Source organism: Phascolarctos cinereus, unplaced genomic scaffold, assembly GCF_003287225.1.
Source record: "Phascolarctos cinereus isolate Bilbo 61053 unplaced genomic scaffold, phaCin_HiC Scaffold_726;HRSCAF=1367, whole genome shotgun sequence".
Classification (NCBI taxonomy): domain Eukaryota; kingdom Metazoa; phylum Chordata; class Mammalia; order Diprotodontia; family Phascolarctidae; genus Phascolarctos; species Phascolarctos cinereus.
In genome coordinates, this window is record NW_027556098.1 from 225,070,552 (window position 1) to 225,095,030 (window position 24,479).

The 24,479-nt window shown below is 37.6% G+C and overlaps 1 protein-coding gene across 2 annotated transcripts in view; it reads left to right on the top strand.

Annotated features, from left to right (window-relative positions):
- SLC38A11 (solute carrier family 38 member 11) overlaps positions 1-24,479 on the top strand; it is a 70,126-nt gene that overhangs the window by 14,190 nt on the left and 31,457 nt on the right. For both annotated transcript variants that reach the window (XM_020990848.2, XM_020990851.2), the window contains exons 7-8: positions 8,997-9,103; positions 13,199-13,278. In XM_020990848.2, the coding sequence (XP_020846507.1) occupies positions 8,997-9,103; positions 13,199-13,278 (187 nt within the window). The remainder of the gene's footprint in view (positions 1-8,996; positions 9,104-13,198; positions 13,279-24,479) is intronic.

Consider the following 24,479-nt stretch of genomic DNA (forward strand, 5'->3'; position numbering starts at 1 on the left):
AGTCCATCCTCCTGTACCATGCAGGAATCTCCTCAACAGCATCCTGAATGCATTTTTATCTAGCCACTGTTTGAACACTTCCAGATAATGGAAACTCACTACCTCACAAGGAAGTCAATTCTATTTAGTTTTTTGTATAGCTATAATTGGTAGACATTTTTTTATATTGAACCAAAATCTAATTCCCACCCATTGATCCTACTGCATCACTTGCAAGCTATACAGAATAAATCTAATCACTCATCCACAAAACTAAAAATAGCTATGAATCTATCCTGCCCAATTTTCTCTTTAAGCTAAACATCTCTAATCCTTTTAGGTCCTCATAAGAAATACCGATCCCAATCCTGTCAGAACCTTCTATGTTGTCAACATAACTCCTAAATATCATCAGCAAACATGATCTGATTAATAAAGAGTACAGTGGGATTGTTACCTCCCTCCTTCTGATTCAGTGTTCCTATCCTGTTTTTAGCTTTTGTCAGCAGCTCCCCACTCTTGAGCTTTCAGCCACCTAAAACCTGTACATATTTATCACATGCATTATTATTTATCCAGGTCTCTCCAGTTCCATATTTGGGCAATTGGTTCTTCAAACCCTGTATGTCACACTTCACATTTGCTCCATTAAATTTCAACTTGTTAGTTTTACTCCTCTGTTCCATACTGTTAAAATCTCTATGGCTCCTGATTTTGTCATCAAAGCAGTTAATGATGGCCCTTATTTTTGTATCATCCCCCGTGCTGATAAGCATGGCATACATCTTCAAATCATTGATTTAAAATATTGAGTAGGACAGGGTGAGGACATCTCTATAGAAAAATCCCAGAAAGCTTCCTCAGGTTGACATCCATTGTTAATCTTGTGGATACATTTATTTAACCAGTTTTGTGTCCACTTAACCACTGTCGTTCAGCCTTCATTTACATATCTTATCCATAAGAGGCATCATGGTATGGTGGATAAAGATCTGGCTTTAGAGTCAAAAACATCTTGGTTCAAGTCCACCTCTTACATACATTGACTCTGTGATCTTGGGCAAGTCTGTAAAAGTACTCTCAGTGCCCAAGACAACTTAGAGAGTTGAAACTATAAATTTAGAGAAAATACCGTTTTGTATTGGCAGAGAGAGTGTTCTCATCGATTTCCCTCTACCAAAGAAATCATATAGATCTAGGCTCAGGAGCATGAGAGACTGTCAATTGCTTATAGACTTCCAGATCTAGTAAAATCTTAAAATGATTTTAAGATATGTTTCAGAAATAAACAATAACTAACTTTATATAGCATTTTATAAGATAGTTAAATAAGTACTTTCCTAGGAGGTAAGTAAATAGTCTCTGCCTTACAGACGAGAAAACTAAGGTAGCTTACCCGTGGTCACACAACTTTGCTTAGTAGAGTGCCTGGCACATAGTAGGCACTCAGTAAGTGTTTTTAATTGATTAACCATATTATCTTAGACAAGAAGACATTTTCAGTGTATGCTTCCTCCACCCCTCCATCCAACTTTTATTTATAAAATGTGTCACCGGAGCCCAGGGGTCAACAATCTACTTTGACCCAGTGCCACTCATTAGTGATGTTGGGTTACAGTTGTCAGTCCTAATGGTCGAAACTCCCATATGTGAAGGCAAGTGAAAATAGGGAAACTTTTCTGACATGGAATACCCAGACCAAATTAAGGGAGACAAAGTCTGGGTAGATATCAGTTTACTGACTAAGCAGCCCATGAACTTGAAGGGTATAGCATTGACAAAGAAAAGTCTGAAAGATTCTATTGTCCCAATGGAGTAAAGCAGCTACTGACTGCCTCTTCTAATCTCAGCGTGGAAGGGACACTGGAATCCATTGTACAAGGTTGACTGTGACGACATCAGCTCCTTAACTTGTGTTCCTTAACAGTTTTATTATAACTTGAGGCCCTATTCATCATACTTGAAACTTCCAAAGACTATGTAAGTTCTGCTCTTTCTCGGTTAGCCATTCTCTCCTTGAGGATGGTATCAAGTCAGTGTCTCAATCTCTTCTGAGTAACCATTAGAAGTCAGGGTGATTCAGTACCTGTCAAGCCAGGTAAGTAAGCTAAGCTTAAATTTAACCTCAGACACTGAGCAAGTCACTTGACTTCTCTTTACCTCAGTTTTCTCATCTGTAAAATGGGGATAATAATAGCACAATAATAATAATAATAATAATAATAATAATAGGATCAGATGAGAATAACTGTAAAGCACTTAGCACAATGCCTTGCACATAGTAAGAGCTACATAAAAATTGCCTATTATTAGCAATTCTTATTCTTATTCTATTATTATTATTATTTCTAGGTTCCATGAGCTATTAAGCCTTAATCACAGTAAAATTATAAGGGCTAATGCCATCCTCCTTCCATATTTTTACTCATAACCACAGGATAAAGATAATTTAAACACTGGGACGAGTTCAGTGCACCCTTGGGGCAGCAGGGTTTCCTGTGGGATAATTTGGGTACCAGGGCTGATACTTACTGCAGGGGTAGTCACAGACTATTGTGCCTCCCTAGGAGGGTTAACATCGTTAAACTTTAGCCTGCCTTTAGATCATAAGCTTCTTGAGGGCAGAGATTGACTTTTGCCTCTTTTTGTGTCTCTAGGACTTAATAAATGTTTATTGATTGATTAATTGATTGATTGCCAGTTGCAGGAGCACGAGAGTGCCAAGCTAACCTTTGACTCTTCTGTCCTGGCTCTTTTAGTCCATGAACTGACCATACCTGTGACTTGACTAATGAAAACTGTGTCTCCCATTTTAGGAGGGAGCTTGCTTATGTGAAGTTTCCTTTGGTGATAAGGATTATTGGTCACCAGCACAGGCATGTTCTACTTAGAGTCAGTCAAGTGAGATCTCATTTACGTGCCACTCCACTTTGTGGTGCCTATGGAACCAAAATGTAGATTGTCAAAAGTACTCTTCTTTCTTTCAAACTTGCTGTACAGGGGTATATACCTAGGAATAAGTGAAGCTGTAAGGAAGGGACATTGGCTGAGAAATCGCAGGGTTTAGACCTGGAGGAGGCCTTGGACACAATCACTGTTCCAGAATCAATGTGGCTTTCCTAGAGCAACCTATACCTGTTACTCCTAAGGCAAGGGGCCTCCCATGGATGCCACCCCTTGGAAAGGGGTATGTATGGTAGAGAGAATGCCAAGACACACGTGGGTTAAAATTCCACCTCCAACTTTTTATAAGTCATGTAAACACAACCAAGTAACTGAATTTCTTTGAACTTGAGTTTTCTCATCTCTAAAATGTTCAGTTGTGTACAAATCTTCATGACCACATTTGAGATTTTCTTGGCAAAGAGAAAAACCACTAGAGTGGTTTGACATTTCCTTCTCCAGCTCATTTTACAGATGAGGAAACTGAGGCAGACAAAGTTAAGTGACTTGCCCAGGGTCACACAGCAATAAATGTCTGAGGCCAATTTTGATCTCAGATCCTCCTGATTCCTAGGGCAGGAGCTCTATCCACTATACCACCTACCTGCCCGTAACACCTGTAGTATCTACCTAAATTGGTGTTTGTGAAGATCAAATTAGATACTTTGCAAACCTTAAGGCATGATATATAGATGGAAGCCATTGTTGTAAGTCTCCCCACATTTGCTTTCTGCCTAGAATGAACTGTTTATTTTTTTTTAGTGAAATAAATACTAAAACAAGATATGTGATCAAAGAGTGCTTTGCCTTTGATGGATTATCTTCCCCATCATTAAGTGTGACTCCTCTAATGCTAAGTGACTTCTTTGAGCTTCTTGGGAAACAGCCAAAAATAGAGGCCAGAATATTTTCAGTAATGGTCATTATACAAAATCTATTTTTCAGGACTGCCCAAATGCCAATGTTTTTAGAAGGGTATTTGGAGATTGTCCACACTTTTACAGGAAATCAAAGCCATAATTCTTGATGCACACCAGATTAAGTATGCCCTCCTTGAAACTGTTTTCATAGCTGTATCTCAAGACCATAAAGAATTATGTATGACTCATTTTCCAGACTCACTAAAAATAATTATTTTAAAAGTGTATTTTCATATACATATTTGGCTGAAGGGTATTGGAGAAGGAGAAGAAGGATTTATGAAGCCCCTACTATGTGTCAGGCATTGTGCTAAGTGCTTTAGAAATACTATCCCATATGATCCATTATGGTAATAGATCCAAAGTAGAAATAACTAGTGAGATACATCTAATTAGACCATAGTGTGACTAATCATAGCATTCAACTTGAATGTTCCCCCAGGACCCTAAAGATTCTTCAATGTAACAACGTCACAAAAATTCATTTTCTTCTGCACATATTTATCTATTATGCAAATGAATGTAGGTAGGGAGTGAAAACTATTATCCAGATAATTCAAGTCAGTGTTTTCCCTAAAATATCCAGATAATTGAAGCCCTTCTGAGGTGACTTAAGACTTGGCTTATCTGTACCATCACCTTCATTTTTTGATATAGAAGACTCAGCTTAAATGAATGAATTCATAATTCATGCTCACTTTTCCCTTAAATATCATCAGTTTGTCTTAGAAGCAACCAGGTGGCACAGTGGATAGAGCACAAAGACTGTAATTAAGAAGACCTGAGATCAAATCCCAACTCAGACACTTTCTAGCTGTGTGACCCTGGGCAAGTTACCGAACCTCTGTTTTCCTCAGTTTCCTAAACTGTGTAATGAAGATAATAATAGCACCTGTCTCACAGGACTGTTGTGAGAATCCAATGGGATAATATTTGTAAAGCACTTAGCACTGGGCCTGGCACATGTAGTCACTATACAAATGTTTATTCCCTTCTTTCCTCTCCCCCTACCCTGCAAATTCTACTTCTTCCTAATTCTGCCCTCTAAGAACAAGGTTAGCAGAACAAGTTTAATCCTTCTAGTTATGACATGTCCCTCTCCCTTACCCTCATTCTCAAGTCTTTTCTTTTCCAGGCTAAATACCCCTATTTCCTTCAACTAGTTCCCCAGGGCACTTGCCTTCCTTAGGATGCACTCTAGCCCACCTATGGCCTTCTAAACTGTGATGCTCAGAAGTGAATACAACACTTTAGTGTGTTCTGACAGGGCAGAGTACAGAGGACTTCAGGTATTTCATTCTGGACATTATGTGATTCATTTCAATTCTATTCAAGACTATTAAGCATTTGTTAGTGTAAGGTGGAAATGGTAAAGGGGAAATTGTTATTGTCCAGTCGTTTTTCAGTCATATCCAACCCTTCAGAACCCCACCTGGCGTTTTCTTGGCAAAGGTAGTGGAGTGGTTCACCATTTCCTTCTTCAGCACATTTTGCAGGTGAGGAAAGTGACTTGTCCAGGGTCACACAGCTAGTAAGTGTCTGAGGCTAGATTTGAACTCGGGAAGATATCTGCCTGATACACATGATACATTCATGATAGACATGATTTTTAAAAAGTCCCTCCTCTTTCAGAGTTTATATCATACTGGGGATTTCATTGTATGTGCACAATTTAAGGAAATGCAAGCCATTTGGAGGAGGAAGAAAATACTAACAACTTAAGGGATCAGGACAGGCTTCTTGTAGGAGGGGCACCTGAGTCAACACTGTGAGGAAGCTAAGGTTTCTAAGATGTGGAGGTAAAAACGGGGTGCATGGGAAGGCAGCCTCTGAAAAGACAACATGAAATGCTGAGAAGAGGAAAGACAGAGTAGCCACTTGACTGGAACATAAGGTACATGGAAGAGAGTAGTTTGAAATAACCATGAAAAGGTAGGCTGCACAAAGATTATGTAGAACTTTAACAATAGCTAACATTCATACAGTACCTACTATGTGCCTGACACTGTGCAAAGGGCTTTACAATTATTATCCCATTTGAGCTTCACAACCACCCTGGGAGGTAGGAGCTATTATTATTCCCATTTTACAGATGAGGAAACTGATGCAAACAGAGATTAAGTAACTTGCCCAGGGTCACATAGCTAGTGTCTGAAGTCACATTTGAACTCAGGTCTTCCTGATTCTAGGCCCAGCATTCTATCCACTCTATTTAAATGCCATGTTGAGGAGGTAGAATTTTGAACAGCTATGAATTAATGTAAACTAGGGCCCATCAGCCTCATTCATACATTGGAAAAATTAATTTTGACCCTTGTATGAAGGATTGATTGAAGAAAGGAGGTATTAGAAGCAAGGAGACCAATTAGGAAACTAATCAGATTTGATGAAACCTTGAATTAGGGGTGGTCATGAAAGTAAAGATAAGGGATATATATAAGACTCTGTGTGTGTGTGTGTGTGTGTGTGTGTGTGTGTGTGTGTGTGTGAGATGGTGGGGTGGTGATGGAAGAGTAAAGGATAAAAGATGACTGATTTGTGAACAAAGCTGAGTGATCAGGATGATGGTACCCTCCACAGAAATGGGCAAGTTTAGGGGAGGTCAGGTAACTTGGAAGTTGGAGGGAGATAAGGGGTTTCATTTTGTGCATGTTGATTTTGAGATGCATCTGGGACATCTAAGTAGCAAGCAGGTAGTTAGAGATCTGGGTATGAAGCTCACTATGCCTGTCAGTGCAGCCCATGATTATCAAATCAGTTTTTTTACCATAAGACTATTGCCTCCTAATGACATCGAAATAGAACCAAAAAAAAAGGTCATTTTTAGATAAACATGTCTAGCCCCTCCCATTCTCTATTTGTACACTTGATTCTTTGAATCCAAGTGTAAGACTTTACTGTTATAGCTATTAAATTTTACCTTCTTAGATTCAGACCTTTGTTCTAACCTTTTTTTCAATCAAAAGACCATTCAAGAGGCTTAAAATGAAAAGTATAGATCATATATGAGTATAACTTTAGTGTCACCAAAATGTGTAACACAAAATACCTAAATATACTTTGGAGGATTTTATGGCTTTCTTGACTCATAGACTTTCCATCCCCTTTCACCCTTCCCCCTCTCCCCAAGCTGAGATCACAATATTATAGGTGAAAATCTTATTAGAAGAAGAAAACAAAACAGATGCCTACAAAAACAACTGTTAGCCCTGGGGAGTTATTGAATTTTAAGTCCCCAGTGTCACCTAGAGTCTTCAATATAAGGGTTTCCCTGGAAGAGGCCTTCTTCACAATGACAAATCCTGTTGTCTTTGTTTCACCTACTGATCCAACTGGTCAAATCTGGGGTAGGAATTGGTGGCCTTTCTACCTTCCCTCACTCTGTCTCCATCTTTGTCCCTGTCTCTGACTCTCTGTCTCCCTGTTTCTTTATGTCTCTTCCCTCCTCCCCTTTACCTCTCACTTTCCCCCTTTCATATTCTCTAGCTCAGTAGTTTTGACTCTCTGGCTAGTTTTTCCAGTGCACCCCACTCAATACAAGATAAAAGCCAGTCATCCAAGCCCCCTCACTTCTTAGATTGCAAAACTCCCCTCCCTTCTTCATCTTTTTCTTCTCCAGCAGCCATCACTTAATGGTGGCCCACTCGTTGGCATACATACCTGCTAATAGATATCTCCTACCCATTCCCAATTACTTAAACAGGAAAGGAAGAAGGAATGAGAAAAGACGCCAACACCTTTCTCCCTAGTCAGCTGTCCTCTATGTAAAGAAACACAGGATCATGGAGCTTCTCCAGGGATCAAATGAAATAGCAGTCTAGGTGTTCCTAGAAGAGCAGAAATGCAAATTAATCCTAATCTCATAAAGAATGATAATATAAAAAGGTCGTCTTATTTCCTGAAAGCTTTTAATCAATTTCTTTCTCATTGTTTCTGTCTCAAAGCCAGACATACAACTAAAAGAAAAAATTAAACTACTTTTAGATTTAAAAAGCATTATTACTATTGTAATATCAAAGTGTTTCCTATGTTTTCAGAACACAACAATATTTACGGTTGTTATGCCATGAAGTTCTGCAATGGCTATGGCAGGACTTCCATCTGTTCTTATGATGGGAAAAAAAAACCCCTATGCATTTATTTTTTCCCAGGCAGGATGTAAAGATATAAAGGTGGTGCATTCCATGGTCTATTTCTTGTTTTAAAATGAGATAAAGTTAAAAAAAAACCTCCCACTTTGGTTTGAAATATTAGGACATTTTAACTAGAGACTTAACCTTAAGGTACTTTGTTATGTACATTTGTAGTTTTATATGTTTGACAAGGTTTCCTGAGAATTATTTCTTCCTAAAACATTTGTGATGTGACTTATATTTTAATATAATGAACTTTTTAAAAAAATGAGTGACAGTACATTATAGTGGCTAGAAGAGTAGTCGTGGAGTCAAAAAGACTTGGGAACAGTAGAAAGAATCTTACTTGACTTTGTGATCTGGAACAAATTACTCAGCCTCCCTCAGCCTTAGTTTTCTCAGTCATAGAAATGAAAGCGTCGAGGTCTGTTCCAGCTGTGGGTCTATGGTGCTATTATCCTGTTACCTAGGGTTCAAGTTCTGCCTGTGACATATATGTGTATGTGTATGCATATGTGTACATATGTGTATATGTTTATACATACATATACATGCATACATATACACACACATATATGAGATGTGTGACCCTGGACTTGTCTCTTAAACTCTCAATTTCCCCCCTCCCCAACTTTCTAAAACCATCTGTTAGGGACATGGTGGAATTATGAAATCACAGATCTGGAAAAGAAAAATGTATTCAGTGGCTTGAATTTTGCTCTGCATGAGAGGCAGTATAGCGTAGTGGACACAGAGGTTGTCTGGGGGTCAAGAAGACCCGGGTTCAAGTCCTATGTCTGACACATGGTGGCTAGGGGGGGCCAACCCAGTGTTGCCCCAGGCAAGTCTCTAATACTCTCAGCTGCAGAGAAAGTGCCAACTCACTCTGGGAGAGGAAATTCCTGACACCAGGAAAATCACAGTTCTGGTTTAAAAAAAATTGAAAAGTTGTGTCTAATTATGTGTGTGTGCTCTCATTATGTATGCCTCTAAATGTGTAATAATCTTCTTTGTATTTTAGTTGATCCTGGTAACTTTTTCATTGGCCGCCATTTCATTATTGGGCTCTCCACAGTTGCCTTTTCTCTTCCTTTATCTCTGTATCGTGACATAGCCAAGCTGGGAAAGGTAATCTCCACAATTAAAATAGAAACAGAAATGTCCCTTGTCAACTGAAGCAATTGTGCCAAATCACAGTCTTCATTGCAGAGTTCTTAATTGTAGTGCTTTCCTGCAAAGCCAAATGATTTATGATTATCCTACAGTAAACTGTAGTTGAGTCATTAGGTAGGTCTTTAAGTATCAGTGATTAAACATCACATCACAGTGTGAACTAAATGTGCCCTTTCTTTTTCTTGTTAAAAGCAGGTACTATTGCAAGCCACAAGCTTTGTAACTCAAGAGCAAAAATGAAAACAGACTCTATATAATATAATGTATATAATATATATCCATATATAATATACATGCAAGTAGGATTTATTAAAATGCATTTTCCAACCTTTTTAGGTAGCTAAAACAATATCAAGATTTAAATCTGTGGCATTAGTAGCAAAAATTCAGCAGAGTGTATCAATTAAATTTCAGCATCTTTTATGAGGAAAGTTATCATCAAGTCACAACTGAGATAATGCATTTAGTTATTGGTACTACATTTCAAGAATAACATACATGCTAGAGCACATCCAGAAGAGGGTGAGAAGAAAGGTGAGACTAGAAAAGATTCCCCATCAGATAAGATTGGCAGGAGGGGGTGGGGAGGTGAGATGGGGGAGGGAAAAGGGGAAGGGGACAAGCTCAGATTTAATCAGCTTTATCTCAGAGAACAAGGAAAAATAAGTAAAAAAAAAATTGCAGAGGAAATCTTGACAATTAAGGCTATGTAGAAGTGAAATGAGCTACCTCAGGAAGTAATGGGTTCTTTCTACTGGGATTGTCAAGCAAAAGCTAGGTGACAACTTGTTAAAGTCTGTGCTATATGACCTCACATGCATAATCAAAACCAAATTGTTTTTCTTCTCAAGGAGCAGGGATGGTAGGAGGCAGAGAAAGAATTTGGAATTCAAAATTTTTTAAAATGATTGTTGAAAAAAATTTCATATGTAATTGAGAAATATTTAATGAAATAAAAATAATTTTTAAAAATTAAGTATATGCTATTATAGAGGAGATTGTGGCTCATATTTGGTTAGACCACCGAGCCTCTGAGGTCTCTTACAACTCTTAGATTCTATAATCTTTTTCTGTACATTTCTACCATAATAAAATATAATTGATTGCAAAGTACTATCCATTTATTGCTAACATTTTTTGTCAGGTTTGATAAATTTTTAAGTTATTATTACTGCAAATAATAATAATAATAGCTACCATATTGTGCTTCAAGTTTGCAAAGTATTTTATACTGATAAATGCCAGGTCCTTGTTCTCATAAGAATGATCAACTCTGCACTTCACAATAAAGGTACAACTGTAGCCTTTATTTATTACTATACTTTTATTCAAGTATGACTCTTGGAGCATACTTCTTGTTGTCCTGGACATATTTGCATTAAGTGTTATTGTGCTGAGTGTGAAGTAACAAGGAGAAAAAGAACCCACTGGATTTGGAGTCAGAGAAGCTAGGTTCAAATCCCAGTTCTGCCACTTACTACTTGGGTAATCTTTGGCAAGTCACTTAACCTCTGGGCCTCAGTTTCCTCATTTATAAAATGATTGTGTTGGTTTAGTTGAACTCTAAAGTCCTTTCCATCTCTAAATCTATGACTCTACTAACATAACAGCAAACATTATGATGAAAAATGAAAACTTGTCATTCATTAGCAATTTCCTCATAATTTTTTAATAATCCAATCAATTTTAAACTTTGCTTCTCTATCATACATCCACAGTTATAGGGATATGCATTCAATGTAAAGCATAGAGCTAAGGTAATGATAGGGCAGCTAGGTGGCACAGTGGATAGAGTACTAGGCCCAGAGTCAGGAAGACCTGAGGTCAAATCCAGCCTCAGACACTAGCAGTATGGCATTGGGCAAGTCATTTAACACTGTTTACCTCAGTTTCCTTGTCTATAAAACAAGCTGGAGAAGGAAACGGTAAACCACTCCAGTACCTTTGCCAAGAAAACTCCTAATGGAATTAGGAAGAGATGGCCATGACTAAAACAACTGAACAACAGGTGAGGTTCCATCCTCTTTCCCCCAGACTTTCCACCTGAAATACCCAGGTTTTGTCCAAAGTATCATTTTGCTTGAATTATCCAGATCATTACAACAGTTTTTCACTTAATAGTAGGAATATATACATAGCCTGCCTGGCTGTATTTGTCATTTGCTTCATTTCATTCTGGTTTTTTCTCATCTATATACTTTTATATTGTAGAAAAAAGCAGGAGAATTAAAAGGAGAACCTTCCCATTGTATTTGATATTTTTAACATTCTTTTTGCTTTTCCCTTTAATGTCAGTAAATCAACAGACTTTTATTAAATGCCTACTATGTTCCTCTGTGCCTACTATGCCAGATAAATACAATGAATGAGACAATTCCTACTAGAAAGGAGCCTACACTCTATTTTTGATTTGATATAGAAAAGCTAAAGGAAAACTGTCAATAAGGCAAATTATTCAAGAGACCTTAAATGCCAGGAAATGAAAAGAATTCCTTGCAGAAGTGCATGCATCTGGCCCATTAGGTCACTCTGCCACCCTGACAGAAGAAAGCAGCCAGGAAGTATCGGGTAGAGAGCTGGTCTTCAAGCTAAGATGACATGGATTCATGTTCCACTTTTGCAGATACTATCTGTGTAACCATGCACAAGTCACTTAACTGCCCGGTGTTCTAAAGTCAGAAGTAGCAGAGAAGGTACTGACCTGTACTGGTACAGGGAGTTTTCTCACTAGGGAATTTCTTAAGCTGTTAAAATCACAGATCCAATAGAGATTGGATTCCTAGCCCTTATAGGCAGCGGTGTGCTGATAAAGGTTTAATGACTGACTATCCCAAAAAAAAAAAGTTATGCCTGTTACACTTTTAAGTTTAATATGCATTAACATTTTCTCCATAATAACTTTCTTAAGTCTAAACAGTCAATGAAACAGTAAATCAAGCCCTGATTTGTAGTGTTTGCCAATTGGGGGGTGTAAATAATTATATTGAATATTTAACAATCAGCCCCTGAGAGATGGTTGAGCTGACTCCAGCACGCCCCTGTTTATGGCAGAAGTGAGATGTTTTTTATATTAGGAATTACCAACTAAAAGAAAAAAAAATTAATCAAAGATCAGATGAGTTTCTTAAAAAGATTTTCTCTCTCTGTACATCTATGAGAAAACATACAATTTTTTTATAAGCCTGCTTTTAGAATTAAGAACAGAAAACATGAAATAGGCACATCTATTTTATGTAATTTATATGCATTTAGCACGTACAATTTAAATTTAATATTAGTTCTGTGATATGGCAATTAAAAGAGAAATGAAAAAGAGAGAAAAAGGAGGAATGAGGAAGAAAAGGGCAATAGAGACCGAAAGAGTCCACAAAGAGCCAGAAAAATAGGCACACAGGAACAGACACAGAAAAACAAACACAGAAATATAAATAGAAACATCTACATAAATACAGATACAGACAAAGAGTCATACCAATTACCAACCTACAGCTATCCATCAAAATCCACTAACAGCTTGCAAATGTGGTTGTGGTTTTGCAGAAGTAGCTGTATATGGTGATATCACTACTTAGAACCTACCCAGTAGACTGGATAAAAACTATGTAGAGTCAATAATCATTTATTTCTAATTTATTTTCTAGTATCTGTTAGGCATTGAACTAAGTGTTGGGGAATACAAAGAAAGGCAAATAAACAAATAAATTGATATATAGATAAATAAGTGAATAAATAAAACCCCAATTCCTGCTCTCAAGGAGTACACAGTCTAATGGGGGAGGTAACATGCAAAAATGGCTGATAAACAAGATATCTACAAGATAAATTAGAGATAATTTTAGAGGGGAGCCACAAGCATTAAGTCAAAGCTCAAATCTGACCTGTAGGCTGGGGTTTCCCTATCCTTATCTATAGCAATAAATAGAATTAACAAGTGATTCTCAGTGTATTAAGTAATCAGAAAAGCCAAATTTGGTTAGAAGAATAAAGCAAGATTAAAATGAAAGTATCTGTATCAATAAACTGATGACACTTTTGTGTTTTCTTTTGCAGGCATCCCTTATTTCTGCAGCTTTAACTGCAATGATCCTGATATTTGTAATTGTTAGGGTATTCACCCTAGGTCCATTCATGTAAGTTTTTTTTGTTATTAATTTGATCTTGAACTTACAATCATAATATATGTGTTAAATAATGAAACATCATATATATTAAAGAGGGTTGTATGGTAGCTGTGTGAATGTGGACAAGTTATTTCATGCTTGGTGGAATGGGGGTAGAGTGCTGGATTTGGACTCAAGAAGAACTGAGGCCAAATCTGGCCTCAGACACTTACTAGCTGCGTTACCCTGGGCAAGTCATTTAACCTCTCTGCATCTAAATTTCTTAATCTATAAAATGCAGATTATACCTACCTCACTTACATATGTATCTCATGCACCTATACATATCTACCTCACAAGGACCTCATAAGGATTAAATGAGATAGCACATGTAAAGAGCTTTGCAAAGTTAAAGTGCTATCTAAATGCCAGCTGTTATTAATTTCCTCACCTGTCAAATGTGGGTACTTATATTACCTATCTCACAAGATTGTTCTGAGAAAGGAAGAAGGATTTATTAAGTGCCTACTACGTGCTAGGCACTGTGCTAAGCACTTAACAAATATCTTATTTGATTTTCCCAACAACCCTGGGAGAACAGTGCTATTATTTTTATATAGTTGAGGAAAGTGAGGTAGACAATGTTAAATGATTTGCCCAGAGTCTCACAGCTAGTAAGTGTTTGAAGCCAATTCTGAACTCAGGTCTTCCTAACTCGAAGCCCAGCTTCAAGATGACTGCATAAGTATTCTCGAGAGAGTGAGGAGATGGCACTTAATAAAGCCATAGGGTTGACATAATTTTAGAAAACACTTTGTAAACTCTAAGGACTATGTAGATTCTTCATTATCTTCCTTGTTTACCAGAGTGGAAAGAAATTCACAAATGATCTTTTCTGTCGAAATTTTTATTGCTAGCAGGATTAAAATTATGGGTCATTGTAATTTTAAGAGAAGGCCCTGAGCAGTGACTTCAGTTTCTTGGAATAAGAATTCTGGAAGGTGGGGAGCAAAGAAACCATGGAACCAAGTAGCAGGAGATGGAGGAAACTTCTGTTTCTCCTCCATGAAAGTCTTCATTTAAGATAGCAAAAGGAACATCATAAACATACTTAATTATTTCTAGGATATCTCCTTTCAAAAAACTCAAGTCCTTTTACCTAATTTAATTTCAGTTACTAAATTTAAATTTCAACATCCTAGGGAAGGAGATAAAAGAAGATAAAGACATTGGGCAACTTCAACCAAACAGGACCTTATTTATCTGGTGGTGACACCAGAGATTTAGTGAAAATGCATCTCAAACTCTAATTAACAAATGCCATTTTATTTTAACCTACTATCATTAGACAAGTCACAAGATTTTATTAAGCTGCATTTAAGAACCAGATAACACTAGTTCAAGGGCATAGCTGAATGAAACTTAGTTTGCTTCAGGGATTTGTATATCATCAGGCCAATACGTCGGTGCTCTATGGATGTACTTGTTCAATCTTTAATATTTGATGGTTCATCAAAGCAGACATTCCTTCCACTAGTGAAGACGGCAGCCCAGCTTTGCCTTCTTGCATTGTGTTATTCTTATCTATGCTCTTGCACAGAACCTCCCCAGTGGATTCACCCAATGCACCTACAAGCCTTCCTCTAGGTCTTTTTACATGTTGAGGGTACAAGTGGAGCATTCGGCCTGTCCATCGGCTGCTCCTTGCTTAGATCACATGACTGATCCATTTTCATTTCCATTCAGACATCCCTTCCAGGGGTCGGCAAACTTTTTTTTTGTATGGTTTGTGAGCTGAGTGGTTTTTACGTTTTTAAAGAAAATTTTAATGTATTTTAAAATGTCAAAAACCATTCTTAGTTTGTGAGCCACACAGAAATAGTCCATTGTTGGCCAATCTCTGCCTTATGCCATTTCTCGAGCATAGGTCATTACTGAAAATGTGCAGAAGATTATTTGCACTGACCACAAGTCTCTCAATTTCCCTTTAAGACACTCTTGACTTTGATTTCTTGAAAATTGTAATATTATAAGATTCTAAAGCCTAACTAGCCATGACTGAGGAAAATTTCAATTGAAAATATGAATCTTTACTCTAAGGAGTGACTTATGATCACTAAAAAGCATTGTGGCTTTTCCTCCTGTTCAAATCTGTGTCCAACTTATCCATCCACAATGTCAATCCCAAACATAGGTAGTGATGCACAAACTGCCCTGGACTGACCATCTAACTGCATGTTTCAGTCGAGATGAAAAGCATTTGTTATCCAATTCATTCTTCTTCTTCTACGAGTCTTTTGAATAATCATAGATCTCACTTAAGGAGAGGAAAGGAGGAAGGAAACCAGCATTCATTCATGCCTACTTATGCCAGGCATACAAATATCTCATTTGATCCTCACAACCCTGCAAGATACATGATATTATTACCTCCATTTTATAGTTGAAGAAATTGAGGTAGATGGAGATTAAATGACTTGACAGTAGTCATCCAGCTAGTAAGTGTTTGAGGTTGGATTTGAACTCATCTTCCTGACTCTAGGTCTAGTGATCTACCCCCTCAGTTATTGTTGTTTGGTCCTGTCTAACTCTTTGTGACCTCATGGACCAGACTTTTCATGGGGTTTTCTTAGCAAAGATACTGGAGTGATTTGCCATATCCTTCTCTAGTGGATTAAGGCAAACAGAAGTTAAGTGACTTGACCAGGGTCATACTGCTAATATGCATCTGAGGTTACATTTTAACTTAGGTCTTCCTCACTCTCAGCCCAGCACTCTATCCACTGAGTCATCTAGCTGCCCACTGAGCCACCTACATGCTTCCAATTATGGGAGTCCATATAATAATCTGGAGTTTGAATCAATTAACACAATGCTACACATAAACTAAAGCATCTGGAAGATCTTATCATCTATGGGGAATCCCACCACCTTTTGAACCTTGTGCAAGCCATCCTCTATAACTGTGGTCAAAATTCTGGGCAAGAACATTTCTCCTGTTTTATTTCTTACTTATTAATATTAATAATCAGTGGGTCAAAGTTATCTTTGTGGTTGTGTATGTCAAAGAATCTTGCCTAATCTTAACATACACAAGAGACTTCTTATTGGAAGAGAGCATTTAGTTATACAGTTAAATGCTTTCTGGTAATCACCAATTGAGAAGCACAACAAAATCTTGTATTCACCATACTTTTCAGTCAATATTTATTTGGCTATAAAAATATGATGTGGTATAGGAAATCATTTGCAAAAGCCTGCCTACTCTCCTCTCATATTTTTTTCAGAATACCCTCAATAATTGGCACATTTTCAAATTTCAGAGAAATTTTCACTTTTGAGATTTTCTCTATTCTAAAAGAAATCACGTGAAATGGATTAGGAAATTATCTAGCAACCAATCCTTCAAACCGTACCACCCTCAAAAAAATTCATTTTTATATTGACTCATTAGATTTTTGTTCTGTAATATCACTTAATTTTGTAACTATGTTTACAGCAGGCTTCTCCTTGGTTTTAGTACCAATCACTTTAATACAAAATACTTCAAGTTCATTTGGAAAGAAGTGTGAGCTATTTGGCTTTTTTATTTAATAAATAAAAGGCTTTTATCTTTTAAGGCTATTTTTAAAAAGGTTCTAGTATAGAAAAGATATGTGTATTTATAGTCATTAATATTTTATGTTTCAATAATGTTAGCCCATACTGTCCAGTGCACTATTTTTATTTTCCATATATATTCAATATGATTTCTATCCCTGTATCTATATACATAGACACATTAAGGCAGAATAAACAATAATAATGATAACTTAATATGGCACTTGGGTGTCCAAAATTATTTGCCCATAAGAATCCTGTGAGGCAAATTGTACAATCATTGCCTGCATTATAAAATGGTGAGAGCTTATGTGACTTGTCAAAGGTCACACAACTACTAAAAATGGAAGCTGGGATTCAAACTCAGTTTTCCCAATTCCAGCTTCAGGGCTGTCCTATTATGCCCCACCCCTACAAAGTATGGTTTCATTATACTATTTCTTTTAAAAGATTAAATTATTTCATTCTGAAACATTGCCTCACCAAGACTCATTCTTTAAACCGCCAGGAGGGGCAGGTAGATGATGCAGAGGATAGAGCACTGGCCCAGAGTCAGGAGGACCTGAGTCCTCAGAGGCTTAACTAGCTGTGTTACCCTGGGCAAGTCATTTAACCCTGATTGCCTTGCAAGAATAGCAACAACAACAACAACAAATAATAATAATAATAATAATAATAATAAACTGCCACAAAAGTTTTCCTTTATTTAGCAAGTATTACAGAATAGGCTGACATGAAGAAAAAAAATAAAAATAATTTATTATTCATTCATTTAACATATGTTGAACACCTCCCAAGTATAGGACATTATGGGGATACAAAGTCAAGTAAGACATGGTCTCTGGCTGCCGTTAAGCCTACAAATACGTTTGTTACACTAGTGGCTGGTTCTTTCTCCTTTCTGTTCATTCCTCTCCTCTAGAGAAGATGCAACTGAATCTCTCACCTAGGCCTCCCCTATTTCCACCTTGCCCTTTTCTCTTCTCACAGTGGAGGCCAGAGATTTAATTAGCCACACTGTGTTGAAACTATCTTACTTTTGGCCATAGGGCAATGAAATGTCCCTTAGGTCCACATGGCCCCTTTCTCTACTCTTTCATGGACTGTATTGGAGCAGACAAAAAAGTCATTAGGACTCTCTATCCTAATTTAAAGTCTATATATATCTAGCTAATCCCTTATCTATTTAAGTTTGATGAAGCAAAATCAGGATACAGAAAACATTTAGGTAAAAGAAATGACCAGAATATAGTCTCTTACTGGATAAGCGTGGGGAGGGGAATTTGGAGATAAAACAAACCTTTGGGAATAACTTCCCACAGTCCTCAAAGAGGTGAGGACAACTGAAACATTCGGTCTGAATCTTCTGTTCCAAGAGAACTGCAAAGACTGATGTCCTTTCTCTGATGGCTGTCACCTCTTATCCGAGATGATAACATCATAGATTTAGAGCAGGAAGAAACCTTAGGAGTTATTTCATCCAATCCCTTTATTTTGCAAATAAGGAATTCAGGCCTAGAATGGTTAAATGACTGGCCTAAGTTCACACAGGTAGTAAGTGGCAGACCCTGAATTTTAATCCAAATCTTCTAACTGCAAATCCAGTGCTTTTCCATCTTAATATGCTGCCTCAGTTAGACAAGATGTGTGTGCTGACACTCAATGTTTAAATTTGGATCAAGTATTGCATAACTTTTTCCATATTTTCTCATCTTATCCATCTTTTGTCCGTGTCCTCCTATAAATTCTCCTCAGGAGGTTCATATAACATGCTGGGAAATCTTTCTCTAGTTCTCTTCCCATTGTATGACCACCCCTGAGCACCTACGCTTCCATTTGCCCTTTCCACATGACTGTACTGCATTCTTCTCCAGTCATCTCACTGACTGCATCCCTTATACCAATTCACTTGGGCAATTCTTGGTTGGTAAAGTATTGTAGCCTATTCATGGCCACTATGTGCCTCAACTTCAATTCTTTGGCAACTATAGCATCCCTTCACTTACATCCATATAATATCAACAAAAAAAATTTCAGTATTAAAAAGATAGGCCTTTATTTTAGGGAGAAACTTGGCCTATGAAATGCAATTGCAATTTTCCAAAGGCAGTCCCACCTGCTCTCCTCCTCCTTTTCAGCTCTGGGCCTAATTCATTGTTCATATTCAATGTCTATCCAAGATATATGTACTAATAGATAGGTTGCCCATCCACCTGTATATCTTGTTCTGAAGAATAAACATTTTTCTTCCATTTGGATTTTCCTGGGCTGATAATTAAGCCTAAATTTTTTTAGTAAAATAAATCTCATTTAAGAGGCTATCCAATATTTCAGGGTCACATGCAATTAGCACAATGTTACCTACTACTAGGAGTATCTAGAGGATTTCATTCAATAATAAATATTTACAGAGTGCCTACAATGTGCAAGGCATTCTGCCAGTTCTTTGGGGTATTTAAAGATGGATCCTACAAAGTTCCCACCTTCAAGGAACTCATAAGCTAATAATAAGTTATGTAATGATGTACACTACACAAAAAACTTCATGTATATTATATCATTGGTTCTTCACAATAAGCTTGTAAGGTAATTAGGGAAAGTATTACTATTTTCCTATTAGAGATGAGTAAGTGAGGTTAAATAATTTCACATTTTTCAGGTAGTAAGTGAATGGGAATGCAAATGCAAAAATGTTTCCAGTTGTCTCTCAGTAGAGGAACTGTATGTACAAATAACTATAACAGATAAACAAGATAGTACATGACACCTACTGTAAGAGAGGGGAGTTATAGGAATTCAGAGATGTGGGGAATTGTTTCCAGTTGGGGTGACCAGGTATTACTTCATGGAAATATCATGTGATTAAGGCAGATCTTAAGTTAAATTATTTTATTCTGTGGCCAGATAGCTGATTGGTTCATATGGCAATGGAATTTGGCAACTTTATGATAACTCATCCTCTAACAAATGATTAGGTTCACCTGAGTGTATGAAACTTTTCTAATAATTGGGATTATACATTTAGTATTTTCAGTATTTAGGTATTAAAAGAAGGGTGTTTTTAGATACCATGCAGCTTCTCATTTCTGTTTGAATAAGATTGTAAATAACCTTCTGTTTATCTTGATAGATGAGCAGGCTTATTGCAGAACATGTTTAGGGGTTGGCATGGTAGCTAGTGGGCTGACTTCTTGCTGAAAATGTGACAACCATGAATGCTCATAATCCATAAAACATGAGCCTTTCAGTGCTCTGTGTGTGTGTTTTGCCTCATTTTGCTTCAGATGGATGATCAAGAAAACCGCTCCCTCAATGAGTTTCTAAAGTGGGTATTTGAAACAGATCTTGAAACACACTATAAAAAAAAGTGGAGGAAGTCTACAGTAGTTGCTGATGTTGGCCTTGTTACTATGGAAACAAATTTTTAGCAGCAGTGTTTTAAAAATAAAGCACACAATTCAAGTTCCTCTTCCATAGTGCCATAAATTCTACTTTTTGACATAATTTCAAATATTTACAGTCCAGGGGCTTTGGGATTCTCTGAGACATAATGTTATTTTTATTTTATACTTTTAACCATTTATGTTCTAAAAATTTTAAGTGGTAGGAAGTTTAATTGTTTTCCAGAAACTCAGCTAGCATACCAAAGCAATAGCAAAGAAATCCTTTTTTTTGTTGTTGATGTTTTGCCTGCAAGAATCAATGGCATCTTCAACCAAAGGTACTTTCACCATAAAAACCTTCATTTTCCTCTTATCAAAATCCTTACTTTTGTTTGTTCACCCATTTTTACAAACGAAAATCTATCAAGGTACTACTACATAATTTTCACTTGGGATAGAAATTACGTTACAACAAAATACTCAGTTGTATACCCTTTGCATGTCTCCTTTATTACAATATTATAATCACGTTAAATTTCTAAGAATGACTTGTGATGCTTACACCCTCTTCCTCAAATGTGAATGTGGATTTAGATTCCCATACCATTAATTTGAACTTTATTTGGTAGACAACATGGAGTCATGGTAAGAGCAGTAACAATTCTTTGAAAAAAACTGACCAAATTGTTGTAATTGTGAAATGCTCTTTTATATAAAATTGAAGTGATATGACAAAGAATACTAGTGTTTCCTGGGGTGATTTTCATTGTGGTAAAATTCAGTGATAGATCTGGTGAAATGATCCTCTTATTAGATCCTCTGAGTAAGTCTAGCGAGAGATTAGCATCACTTGGATGCTAATTGTTCCCCTGTTTCAGAGATTCCAATGACATGATAGCAATGGCTCTACTTGGGTGGATTTTCTCATTTTTTTTTTTTGACTTATATGCCCATCTTCAAAACAACAACAACAAAAAAAAAACCCAAGAAAATCTTCACATGCTATCCTCCCCAGGATACTGAGACTGACTCTTCATGCAAACAGGATGCTTACAATATTACAGAAGAAATTTTTATTTAAAAAGAACAAAAATAGAAGCTCCTGAATGAACCCCAGTATAAATCACTTGAGAATCACTTTTAGTCTCAAATACAAAGATTCCTTCAAACCTCCATGAGTCTTGTGTTCACTGTCACGTGTTCCTCTCTGCAAGTAGCCCTTAGCTCTGTGGTGTGGTTCTCTCTACAGCTCTCATTGCCCTTGGCAGGAAGCTCAAGGTATTGCTTTTTATTGCTTCCATAGGGGGATCCTTGGGTCTTGTTTTCTCACTCCAAAGGGAGCACAACTGTCTTCCAGCAAAACAATGAAAAAAATGGATGAATTCTCTGTCATTTTGTGCAATTTCCACTGACCAGGCTGTGTATGAAAGGGGGTGAAGGGTGGGGGGTGGGGGTGGAGAAAGATCTTCAAGAATTCTTATTATCTACTATATAGCTCTCCCTATAGTTTATCAATCATTCTAGTGATGCTTGACTAGACCTGGAACATGCTACTCCCTTAGTCATGGTTTCTTTCAGATTCTGTTCATATAGATATTGATCCCAGAAAAGGGTCTGCTGTTGAATTCCAGTTTCCTGAGTCTCTGAATTCCTAATTAATTTATGGAATTATGAAATGGGGGCAGGCACTTCCAGTTTTCAAAATCCTTTTTGAACTATTTTATGGCCTGAGACCAATTCATATTTCTATTGGAGGCTTTGGATGTAGGAGCTTTTACTTTGTTATCTTCTTCTGAGTGCATGTTTTGATCCTTCTTGTCACCATAGTAACTTTCTGTGGTCAGAATGTTTTTCAGTTGCTTGCTCATTTGCCTAGTTCATTTCTTGATTTTTAACTTTTTGTTAAAGTAGGGAACTGTTTTTAGGGTGGAAGGCACATTGTCCCAAGCTTCAGGGGTTTCATGCAGCTGTTTTCAGAGATACTTCTAGGGACTTGAAAGTTTTCAGTTCTTCCAAGGTGGTATGATCTAAGGAGAGGTGTTTACTACTCTCCTGGCCTGTGCTTGGTCTGAGTGACCACAACCACACTTTCTTTTGCCCTGAAACTGTGAAGAGGATTCCCCCTCCTCTGTGGCTCAAGCTCTGGTATGCTAGTGCTCCTCCTTGCCCTGGGACTGCCACCCAGGACTGTCACCCTGCTCCAAATATGGGCAATACAACGGAGTCCTTCTTCAGTGCTAGCAAAGAGATCCCTGTAATCTCCTAGTGACGAGTTGTTCGACCCTCTTACTACCTGTGGGCTGAAAGCTCCGGAAACAACTGCTGCCACTGCTGATTCAGTGGCTCCCAAGGTCTGCTCCTGGTTTGTTGGGGCCAAGGCGGTGCTGGCATGGCCTGCACTAGACTGTGCTTAACTCTCACCCAGGTGTGACAGACCTTTCCTGCTGACCTTCTAAGTCAGCTTTGGCTGGAAAATTATTTCATCCCATCTTTTTGTGGATTCTGCTGTTCTTTTTTTTCCTTTTTTTTAGGCAGTTGGGGTTAAGTGACTTGCCCAGGATCACACAGCTAGTAAGTGTCAAGTGTTTGGTCTGAGGCCGGATTTGAACTCAGGAACTCAGGTCCTCCTGACTTCAAGACCATAGCTCTATCCACTGTGACACCTAGCTGCCCCTGATTCTGCTGTTCTAACAATTGTTTTGTGGTATTATCTAAACGTTTTCTAAGGCGTTTGGGGGAGAGCTCAGGCAAATCGCTGCCTTTTCTCCATCATCTTGGCTCTGTCTCCCCACCTTTAGCATTTCTTAAGAAAAAAGGATAGATATGACAGATGCCATGAAGGTAGGATCAATTAGAGCTGACAACTTATTGGATAGAGAAATATGGATAAAAGCGAAGATTTGAGGATGATTCCTCAGTTTCAAACCTGGGTGACTGGAAAAACATTGGTACTCCCAACTAAAGCAGGCACAATTAGGAGGAAGAATGGATTTGGGGGAGGGAAGATGAATTTTGTTTTCGATAGTGTTGAGTTGGAGATGTCTAGTAGACAGTTGGGGATGTTGCAGCCTATTCATTCCCACCAATGTGTTTCTCCAGTGTCCTTTGGGTGGATTGTCCTACCAAATGATATCTCTCCATTGCTTGGCTCCCCCATTTGTGAAATGGTATGTATTATCTGAATGTTCATTTAAATGAAATCATTCTTCAAGTATTATCAAATTATCAAGGAATGTAAGTGGCCTAGGTTTATCAAAAAGTCATGAGAAATGCCTCATTTTAAACAAAAAGTGAAGAAAATGTCTTGTCCTAAAGAGAAGTCTGGACATTAGTGGGGGTAAAAGTCTCAATATGTAATTCCCTTCTTTTTCTTTAAAAGAACACTTGCATTATTGTTGCTATCTGACAGTCCTTGCTTTATACATGATTTAGAGAAAATTTAAAATGATATGTCAGTAAAAGATCAGGATAAAGTAGGGTAAGCCTGGCTCTGTTTTCCTGCAAATTTTAATGTCATTTCCCTCTTTGATTCTTGAGTTAAAAGAAAACACAACCGAATGAAGTCGAGATGGAGAGGATGAAGCACAGAAACAATGAGTTAGGTGTAGGGATGACAGCATAAGTTAACTTTACAGAAGAATTCCTTTCTGAACAATTGTATATGCTCATCTAAACACTGATTGCCCAGGACAGATTGAGCAACAAGTATGGGGGAGGTGGGAAATAGTCAACTGATGCAAATGGTGATTGCAAAGCCAGATAAGAGAAGGGGTTCAGAAAGTGGGGAGAAGTCTGTCTGTATCATTAATGGCTTGTAATGTGACAGGAAATGGAGAGCTCTGTTTACACACCAGCCAAAGCACTTAACTCCAGGTATGTGTCTAGTTAAAGTGGTTAATGTATGATGTCCTCTTGCCAATAACAAGAGTCCCTGTAGAGATTGTGTGCTTTGGAAGGTGCCTGTGTTTGGCAGAAAACATTTGGAGCAATGCCATGGAGAGATGTAACATTTGATCTCCTGACATGGAGGCAAAATGTTCTGATGATAAGGATCGACCCCGCAGCATGTTTTCATAGGCTTGTGATCACTGTAGCTATCTTGGGATGCTAGATCTAGAGTGGGAAGAAACCTCAGAGGTCACATGGTCCAACCCCCTCCTCTTTGTTTCTTATCACTTTATCTTATCACTGTTCAACTGTTCAGAAATAAGAAGGTTCTCTTTCAGAACTGGATACACTGTGTGCAAA